Source organism: Apis cerana, linkage group LG14, assembly GCF_029169275.1.
Source record: "Apis cerana isolate GH-2021 linkage group LG14, AcerK_1.0, whole genome shotgun sequence".
Taxonomy (NCBI): Eukaryota; Metazoa; Arthropoda; class Insecta; order Hymenoptera; family Apidae; genus Apis; species Apis cerana.
In genome coordinates, this window is record NC_083865.1 from 3,517,932 (window position 1) to 3,528,371 (window position 10,440).

General features: G+C 25.7%; 2 protein-coding genes across 4 annotated transcripts; both read left to right on the top strand.

Moving 5' to 3' along the window:
- Positions 1-491: 491 nt before the first annotated feature.
- LOC108004395 (tRNA pseudouridine(38/39) synthase) lies at positions 492-2,921 on the top strand. The gene is made up of 6 exons (XM_062084197.1): positions 492-1,118; positions 1,241-1,371; positions 1,435-2,000; positions 2,133-2,424; positions 2,560-2,696; positions 2,778-2,921. The coding sequence occupies exons 1-6, from the start codon at positions 1,047-1,049 to the stop codon at positions 2,831-2,833; spliced, it is 1,254 nt and encodes a 417-aa protein (XP_061940181.1). The 5' UTR covers positions 492-1,046; the 3' UTR covers positions 2,834-2,921.
- A 248-nt stretch (positions 2,922-3,169) lies between these two features.
- LOC108004482 (chaoptin) lies at positions 3,170-10,232 on the top strand. 3 transcript variants are annotated; one of them, XM_062084196.1, is made up of 10 exons: positions 3,170-3,417; positions 3,908-4,097; positions 4,245-4,392; positions 4,518-4,628; positions 4,864-5,610; positions 6,015-6,163; positions 6,429-7,211; positions 7,392-8,146; positions 8,251-8,457; positions 8,531-8,729. In XM_062084196.1, exons 2-10 carry the CDS (start codon positions 3,908-3,910, stop codon positions 8,588-8,590), a joined length of 3,150 nt encoding a protein of 1,049 aa, XP_061940180.1. In that variant the 5' UTR covers positions 3,170-3,417; the 3' UTR covers positions 8,591-8,729. The 3 variants fall into 3 exon arrangements, with proteins under 3 accessions (XP_061940180.1, XP_016922924.1, XP_061940179.1); XM_017067435.3 differs by adding an exon at positions 9,166-10,232 and having other exon boundaries at positions 3,182-3,417; positions 8,251-8,767; XM_062084195.1 differs by lacking the exons at positions 3,170-3,417; positions 3,908-4,097 and adding an exon at positions 9,166-10,232 and having other exon boundaries at positions 4,255-4,396; positions 8,251-8,767.
- Positions 10,233-10,440: the final 208 nt, after the last annotated feature.

Genomic DNA, 10,440 nt, shown 5'->3' on the forward strand with positions numbered 1-10,440 from the left:
CATTTTTACAGTTCTAATATAGTCAAAATCTTACAAAAATATCCCAATTAAAAATAGAATAAATTATAATTAATTTAATATAAAAATCATTTAAATTAAAAAGACTGCAACATATGATTAAATATTTAAAATAAAAATGAATCAAATCTGAAAAAAATTTCATATAAAATGAAAATTAAATATAACTAAATTAAAGAATATTGAAATATGATGAAAGAATTAAAATATTTTAAAAGAACAAGAAATAAATAATAAATATTAAAGAATAGTAATTAAATAGTAATTAAAAATATTTATTTTTATTAAATTCTATTAAAATAAACATTATTGAAAAAAGCAATAAAAAAAATAGAGAAATTATTGAAAGTAAATGATAATAAAAAAAATATATTTATATATTAATATAATTATTAATATATATTTTATAATGAGAAAGATTATAATCTTAAAATTCTACATTTATCAAAAATATAACTAAAAATCTATGATTTCGATATATATATATAGATGTACCGTTGTCATTTTTAATTATTAAAAAATATTATGTTACGAGATTTATTGAATATTATAATATATTTTGTTAAATTGTTTTTTAGTATATTTGTAAATAAATTATTTTAAATTTGATTTGATTTAAATATTGATATGCAATAAATTGAATTTTACTATCTTTTCTTTTATATTTCCTTTTTTCAGAGGTTATGTATCATTCTTTTATTTAAGGTTATTCTTCTATTTAAGATTACACCATAAGGTAGTTTAAAGTTATATTATACACATTTAATTTAATAATAACAAACAATTTTATTATTTTAATAATTTGATTTATATCATAGACGTATTTTTAATTCTAAATAATTTAAATTTATGTAATTACAAATATAATAAATTATTATAGAAAATATATATTGTATTTTTTAACTAATATGCCTTTCAAGCATATTAATAATAATGATTAAGACAAACTAATAAATTATAGAATTTTCTATAATTTGTAGTAGGTTATCTACTGATAATATTTTTTGTATTATTATAAATTTAAAATTATGACAACTATGTGTAAAGATAAAACACAAGAAACTTTGCAGAAAGAAGAACTTCAACTACTAACTAAATCAGTAAATATATTTTATTTTATCAAGCTTTTAATATTTTTATTAAGTTTCAATAAGAATTAAGATATTTTAATATAAATATGTTACTTTATAAAAGTTATTCTTATAAAGTTTATTTTCATTAGGAATTGATAGAAAGGATAGTAAATTTAGAAAAAGAAAATAAACAATTAAAGACTGTAAGTAATGAAAAAAATGAAAAATCAAAGAATAAAGATATTATTCGTAAATCACAAAAACCATTTGACTTTTCAAAGTATGTAAATATAGATAAGAAAAAATTGTGATATTATTAGAATTGATATTATTTTAATTTTAGATGTAATAAAAGACATATTTTGTTAAAATTTTATTATCTTGGATGGGATTACAATGGTTTTGTTGTACAAGAGAGTATTGATAACACAATAGAAGAACATTTGTTTGAAGCATTAATAAAAAGTTGTTGTATAGAGTCGCGTGAAACATCAAATTATCATAGATGTGGAAGAACAGACAAAGGTGTTAGTTCATTTTCACAAGTAATTTCTTTGGATATAAGGAGTAAATTAAATCCAGAAGATCAATATAAATTAGAGGATGAACTTCCATATTGCAAAATGTTAAATAGATTACTTCCATCTAACATAAGATGCATTGCATGGTGTCCAGTACCTAATGATTTTTCAGCAAGATTTAATTGTAAATTTAGAACTTACAAGTACTTTTTTCCAAGAGGAAATTTAAATATAGATGCTATGGATAAGGCTGTTAAATATATTATAGGAGAACATGATTTTCGAAATATTTGTAAAATGGATGTTGCTAATGGAGTTATTAATTATATAAGAAAAGTTATTAATGCAGAAGTACGTATGTATCGCCAAGACTTTAGAAATATTTCAGGTAAGTATTTTATTTTAACTAATTAAAAATAATATTGTATATATATATATATATATATACATTTAGATTTAAAATACATTGTATTGAGTAAAATGATTTTTTACTATATTTATTTATAATCTTTATTTATAGGATATGATATGTGTCAATTAATTATAACAAGTCAAGCATTTCTATGGCATCAAATTCGTTGCTTAATGGGTGTTTTATTTCTTATTGGTGAAGGAAAAGAAGAGGCTGAAATTATGTTGGAGCTTCTAAATATTGAAAACTGTCCTAAAAAACCACAATATAATTTAGCTCATGAAATACCATTAAATCTTTGGTACTGTGAATATGATACTAAAGAATGGTATATTCATAAAGATGAATTATTCAATACAATAAAACTTTTACAAAAAGATTGGACTTTAAATACAGTAAGGTACGTAAAATTTTAGTAAATGATATAATAGAAATAATTAAAAAAAATATATAAAATAATTAATAATAAATAATGGAAAATAACTTTTATATTTATTAAAAAAATTAATATTTTAAAAAATTTTTATTTTAACAGATCAGTAATGATTGAAAACATGTTATTGGAATTAGAAAATTCAATCAACTACAAAAATATGTCTTTTCAAAATGATTGTTTATTACTTGGAGTACAATCTAAAGTGTATCAACGTTTAATGAAACGACCCACATGTGGTTAGTTTTTAAATCCATTAATTTTTTTTTCAATTTTAAAGAAAATAATAATATTTTCTCAAGAAAAAAATTTTTTTACAGAAAGCTTGGAAAGTAAAATAAAACACTATGAAACTAAAAAAAAAAAAAAGGAATAATTTCTAATTGTAATTTATAAAATTTATTAAAATTACTCCCTCATGTGATTTATTAAATAAATAAATGTATTATTTTCCAACAATAGAATTTTAATTTTGTCAATTTATCATTATATCCTTTATGATTTTAAAATAGATAATAGAAAAATAATTTAAAAAATATCTCATTGCTTTATATCTTTCTCTATTTAAAATAAAATTTTATTATTAAATGATTGTACAAAACAGGAAAAAATAAACTTTAAAATAATATACTGAATATACGAATTACATTCATGAGATACGAATTTATTTTATAAAATTAATTGTATTTTGAATGTTGCTGAATTTTGTTTTGCTTTTCGTTTCGATCCATAAAGCCGAAGGAACATGCGCTTACGTCTGTTCCGGTCTCGCACTTGCGCCTTTTCAGTATCACTCTTATCGAGCTTACGTTCAGTTGCCTTCTCATAACTTTTTTTGATCATGAATATGAAAAACCAAACATGAAAGCTAATAAAAATTTGTAATTATTTAAAATGATTAGTTGAACGATAAAATTAATCTAATAATGTTTTAATTATCGAAAATTAATATCAGGAAAGGTATGTCTTTTATTATAATTAATTTAAGATATTTAATTATTTATTTAATAATTGTAAATTTCGATAATATAGTATTATTTTTATAGACTAATATATTTTTTATAAATATTTTAGTAATTATATTTCTTAAAGTGATAGGTTCTGTTCCTTTTGTATCAAAATATTCAAGATTTTGTAATATCTATAGAAATAATTTTATCTTATTTTTTCAAAATTAAATCTAACACAATTTTCCAGAATTCCAGAAGAAAATCTTAATTAATAATAAATTTAAGAAATTTATTATTAATAAATGATTAAATTAAAATTAATTCGAAGGATGTGATAGAGATAATATCATTCATACTCTTTGTCGCTGGAAATAAAAAATTTTGAGCGGGAAATATACGATGAATATAATTTTTTAAAAAATAAATTTAATAATATATATTCCTTTAAATACATATGATTTCATTTGCTTACATTCACTATATATTTTTCATTAATTTAGATGCTGTTAAACAAGCAGATGTGTTCCATCTATACAGAGATCTTTTTTATTTTTTGTATATCGAGTTTGATAGAATGCTTTAGTGTACCATGCACATTTAATACCATGTGCATGTGTTGGATTCAAGACGACGAGGATTTCACGAAAATGGACATTAATTGTATGGGAGTACCATTTGCCAGATTTCCAGGTAGATGGAATGAAATTAAATTGAAAATAAATTTATTTTCTTTTCTTTAATTAAAATTAACATATAATAATTAATAATTAAAGTAATAATATATGTTGTTTTTGAATACGAAATATTTAAATAAAAAAAATATATATTTAATAATAGATGTCTCCGTGAGTTATGTGGCTCAATTAGACGTAGTTGGATCTGGAATGCAATCATTAGACAATGATGCACTTACAAGTTCAGTTGGTGTCGAAGCTTTGGGATTAATGAGCAATCGATTGTCCAATATTGGCGATAAATCTTTTTCGTAAGTTAGTATAATGAAATTATATGTTTGCTTTATTATTTTCACGTGATATTTATACAACGATTTCGCTATGTGAATTTTTCTTTTTAAAGATAAAATAATATGTTTTGAACGTCTGTTATTAGAGGTATTGCGGATAGTTTACGCTCGTTGGATCTTAGCTATAATGCCTTGGAGGATGTGCCATTTAAAGTCTTTCGTGACTTGAGGAAACTAAATTGGCTCAACATGCATAGGTATGTAAAATGTAATATAAATTTCAATATTGAAGAACAATCTATGAAAAATTAATTCATGAATTATATACTTAACTTTAATATGTAAAATAATAAAAATCAACTTTTATTAAGATATTTGTCAGATATTCTTTCAGTTTTAAGAGAAAATAATTGAAAATAGAATTATTTTAGATGATACTTTTATTGTTATATTTTAATTAATTAATAAATACTTTATTTAATTTAATTTTAGCAATCATTTAACATCGTTAGACGGTGACTGGGGCCACTCGAAAGACGCACTAACAAACGCCTTCTTTGGAGATAATTCAATCATCGAGATACCAAAAATATTCAGCACATTCGAATCTCTAGTCTGGTTGAATCTCGACAATAATAATATCGAGGAAATTTCAGAAGACACTCTACCTCCCAACATACACACTCTTAGTTTGAACAGTAATCTCCTTAAATCCTTTCCATCCACGTTAAAATTCTTGAAACAACTCACGTGGTTATATCTGAGAGGGAACGACTTTAAAAATCTCGAGTTGCCCGATTTTCAAACTTCAGATTTAGAATTGGTCGACGTGAGTGAAAATTGTATCGAATGGATTCGTATGTCAAGCTTGACCAATAGAACTTTGAAAATTAAAGAGTTCAATTTGGATAGCAATAAGTTGACAGTGTTACCTGCTGGGATTTTCGATCATCTTGAAATCAAGAGGATACATCTGTCGTCGAATTCGATCAAAAATGTCGACGATGATGCATTTCGAGGGCTCGAGGATATGTTGGAGTACTTGAATTTGGAGAACAATGATCTTCCTAGCGTTCCAGGAGCTGTCAGTCGACTGAGAAAATTGTCGTATCTGTATCTTGCCAATAATGACATAAGGAATATATCTGGAGATATATTTCATGAGTTTGGTGAGAATTTGCGAGCACTTTCATTGGCTACAAATAGTTTGGACGCGGTTCCAGTTGCTGCTCTTTCTAGGTATCTTGATTTTTAATTATTAATCTATACATATTCCATGTTTAAATTTATACACACATTTCTTATATATTTTTACAAATAAATTGTAATTCTATTAGAATATGTATATCTTCTTCTATATTAGAGTAGTTCAGAAATAGATAATCAAATTTTGATATGGTATTCTATTCTATGATGAAAGAAATGTAGGTATTCTTTATAAGAAATAACTTTTTTCACTTTGGAGCTAGCTATATTAGATTTCTAAATTTCTAAATAAATAAAAAGTTTTATTATATTTTGAAAAGAAATAGTTTTTGAATTTTAGAATAATATCATATTAAAATTTGATTATTTTCTAAAATACTTTGTGTACACTGTATGTATAAAATGATTACTTAGTAATTTGATATTATACAAAATAGATGTCAAAGGTTGCTGCATCTTAATCTCGGTTACAACAAAATTTCTTATATTCAATCTGGTGATTTTGAATGGGCAGAAGATCTTGAAATTCTCTTGCTTAGGAACAATATATTGACAAAATTGAAAGACGAAACCTTTAAAGGAGCAAGTAAGCATAAATTTAGATTTTTCACATCACAATTTTATTATATTTAGTTTTCTTATACATATAATTTTTATGCTTTAAAAAAATTCATTTCAATGTATGTTTCTGCTTTAATCTCAAAACTGTAAAATAATATTTAAAAAATATTTAAAGAATCAAATTATAAAAAAAGAAAGAAAAAATATCAAATAAAATTTCAAATAAATTTTCAAAATACCAAAATTTCTTTTACAAGAAATAAAAACTAATTTCAAATGAATGCTTTCAGAAAAGCTGAAGGAACTCAGTTTGTCCTTCAATCACTTAACAGAGCTTAGCGACGATTGCTTCATTGGCATCGAGGAGAGTCTCGATATTCTCGAGCTAAGTTTCGCTTTTGCGACTGATGTTTTTCCTCAACGAGCTCTCAGACCTCTTTCCAACCTACTCTGGCTTGTCTTGGATAACAATAACTTTCAGACCATAGAGGCAACTGCGTTCTACTCCTTCCAACGATTACGCTACATCAATCTGGAATCGAATCGACTTCATTATCTACCAGAACGAATATTCCTGTCCAGTGTGCATCCAGAATTGAGAGATGTGAAGCTCGGTTACAATTTTCTCGAAGCCATCCCAGAATTCAGTTTTCACAATTTGACAGAATTAAGATCTTTGGATTTGACTGGAAATAGAATAAAGATTCTCAATACTGACTCGATCATGGATTGTCCGGAATTAGTGACGATTTCGTTGGCTTACAATCGTATCACCAAAATGGAGAAAAACGCTTTTTACAGTTTACCCAATTTGCGCTTCCTTCATTTGGAATTTAATAAATTAACCACGTTGGATCTAGACGCAATCTCGGAGATAGGTGGTCCAGATTTTGCTCTTAATGTTTCTTATAACGCAATTTCTATTATAAATTCAGGAGGATTGATGAATAATTTAACGAGACTCGATTTAAGTTTTAATAATGTTAGTCACCTGCCAGCGGACACGTTTTATGGCACCCCAGATTTGAAGATTTTGGATCTTCAAAGTAATTTCATCGTTGTTCTCGAACCAGGTAGAGTAATATTTTTACATATTGTCATTAAATTAATTAAATTTTGAATTTTTAAATTTTTATCCATCATTTTTATTCTATTTATCATTTATTGTGACATTATTATATCAAATATTTTTAAAAATTAAAAAGTAATTGAAATTTGTTTAATTACACGTGTGTATATATAAATCTTTTCAGGTACTTTTACACTAAGACACTTGGAAACGTTAAATATACGGAACAACAAGATAGAAGGTTTAAGAAAACAATCTTTCCACGGTTTAGAATTGTTGCAACAATTAGACTTGAGCGAAAATCAAATTGCACAATTGCTTACCGAACAATTTCGTAATTTGAAGAATCTACGAATCTTAAATTTATCAGGAAATAAAATAAGATCCTTACCCAGAGACGTTTTCGAAGGAACAAAATTGGAAATTCTTGATCTGAGCAATAATAAATTTACCGTGGTACCGTCGCCATCTTTTCTCGAGGTTGGTTACACGTTAAGGGATCTCAATTTGGCGGACAATTTCGTGGATCATCTAGATTCGACTGCCTTCCCAACTTCGCAATTGGTTTCCTTAAATTTGGCTCATAACAGGCTAACAATTCTGCCAGATAATTCGTTCGTCTCTTTGGGAAAACTTCTAAGCCTGAACGTGTCTCAAAATGTTCTTCAGGCGAATTTTAAGGAGCTGTTTCATTATTTGCCTGGACTGAGACAACTCTATCTGGCTAATTGCGGCCTTAAAGACATACCTCTTCTTCCACTGATGAATTTAAACGTTTTGGATTTATCATTTAATTACATAGATTCAACACCTGACAAACAATTTCAATACTTGAAAGATTTGAAGATTCTGTTGTTCGTGAACGATTCACTGACCTCTATGCCTAACGTCAAGTTGAATCTGTTGAGAGAACTTGACGTGTCAGGAAATCCAATAGAGGTATTGAGATATCTATTTATGTCTTTTTTCATTTGCAATATTTTGTTAAATTATTACTATAAAGGACGAAAGATACATCTAACAAATTGAATTGAAAAATGTAGGTATTAATGAAGGAGAGTTTTCTGGGTTATCCAAGATTAGAAAAGCTGAATTTGCGAAATCTGAATAAAACTAAATCCGTGGACAAAGACTGCCTTCGTGTCTTAAAATACTTGAAGCATCTTCGAATTCAAACGTGGCCTGAAGCGGATGGTTTTCACCTTCGACCCCTTTTAACCGGATTACCGTTAAGAACTGTGGAGATACAAGTGACAGAGCATTTGCTGAAACATCAAATACAAAATGCTTTCACGAAACAGTTGAGAGAATTAACTATTTCAGGGAATGATCTCGAATCAATTTCCTCGGAAGCTTTCTCTACTATCGAAGGTGGTGAACTAATATTGAGGATCAGAGATACTCGAGTCCGTCGATTGCAGTCCGACATGTTCCTCTCCTTGACGAAAAGACTCTCTCAATTAACACTAGATTTGAGGAACAATCACATCAACGAGCTTAGTCCTTCGGTTATCTATGGGAATCTTTCGTGGGAGAGTGTTGGGACCAATATGGTTGCTGGTGAGTGAAGGCAATCCTGAGTAATTGAAATAACAAATAAAAATATTATGCAATTTGAAATAATAATTTGTTCTTATATTGAATTTTTTTTTATTACTCACAAAATATAAAAAGATGTTTGATAATAATAAAATTGCACTTTGTTAATGAATCAAAAAAGCATATTATAAAATTCACTACAATATAAATTAAAGATGTTATTGACAATTAAACAGCTTAGTGAAAAATTGATATTTAAATAAAAAATTATTATTAATAACAAAATCATCATCAAATAATTGAATCAAATATGGAATAAATATATCATCTGATACAAATAATATAATAATAGAAGAAATGTAATTAGAAAATTCAATTATTCGAAAACAAAGAAATTTACAACAATGATTATTTTTCAGGAGGTCTACAAGTGTCAGGAAATCCTCTCGAATGCGATTGCGAGATAGCTTGGCTCAGCTTATGGTTGCGAAGATGGCTTCGAGAATCTCGACAAATCCACACCGCTTCGCAATCGGATGCTCGACAATTAAGAACGATTGCTGGAAGAGCTGTTTGCACCGAAACTACCCCATCTTATTCCTCTGATAAAGTTCTGTTAACGTTAGGAACTCCTCACACTGCCTGTCAAGCCTCTGCCCTTAGCTCTGGTAATTATGAGAGATTGGCCACTACCTGGTTAGCCATTGTGGACATTATTCTCCTAACGATAGTGGCTTATTAAATTGTTTACTTTGTAATGAAATTAAGAGACGATTATTATGGTTCTATCACCTTTTGAATATTTTTTATTTTAATATAAACTCTATATAGGAATTGATCTTTTTATAGGAATTAAAATATAATTTTAAATTCAAATTTTGAGCGAATGAAAGAAAGAAAGAAAATGTGTGATGTAAAAGAATTATAGTGATATTTAACAATGATATTTTTTAAAATAGAATACCTATTTTATTTTGTAAAATATTTTGATATTATTATTCTTTATATATTATTATAATTATTTTATTAGTATTGAAAATAGTATAGAAAGTATTGCTTTTTTATTTTCTTTTCTTATAACATCATGTTATTTTTTTTATTTTTTGTAAAGAATTTATCGAGATATCAATATATTAGAATATATGTAAGTATATATATTAGATTAATACAGATTGAAATAAAGATAATTGATTTTCATAATAATTTATGCAAATTTCCATTATGCAATTCAAAGACTGATATAAAATAGAAAAGCAATATAATTTCTTCGTGTATTCAATTATATACTAAATTGTTATTGTTATTATTATTGTAATTAATTTAATTTAGTTTAATATAGAAATATTAATAAGAAAACATAATAACATATACGCACAAATAATGTTATCTTCATGAGTGACAAATTTAATACATATAGTATACATTAGTTGTTCAACATGTTACTATGAAATTTGTTTAAAAAAATAAAGAATTTTTTATACTAAAACTAACTATAGTTAATTGTAATAATATAATTCTGTATGCAATTTTAATTTCAAAGCAACGAAAACTTGTCTCAAATAAAATTTTAATTATTTTGAACATTACATTACATTATGAAGTATTTTTTTCAAAATATCAAAATTTATTATATTTTCTTTTTTCAAAGAACTCTTAATCTTTAGTCACTGCGTTTCTTAATTATTTATTAAATG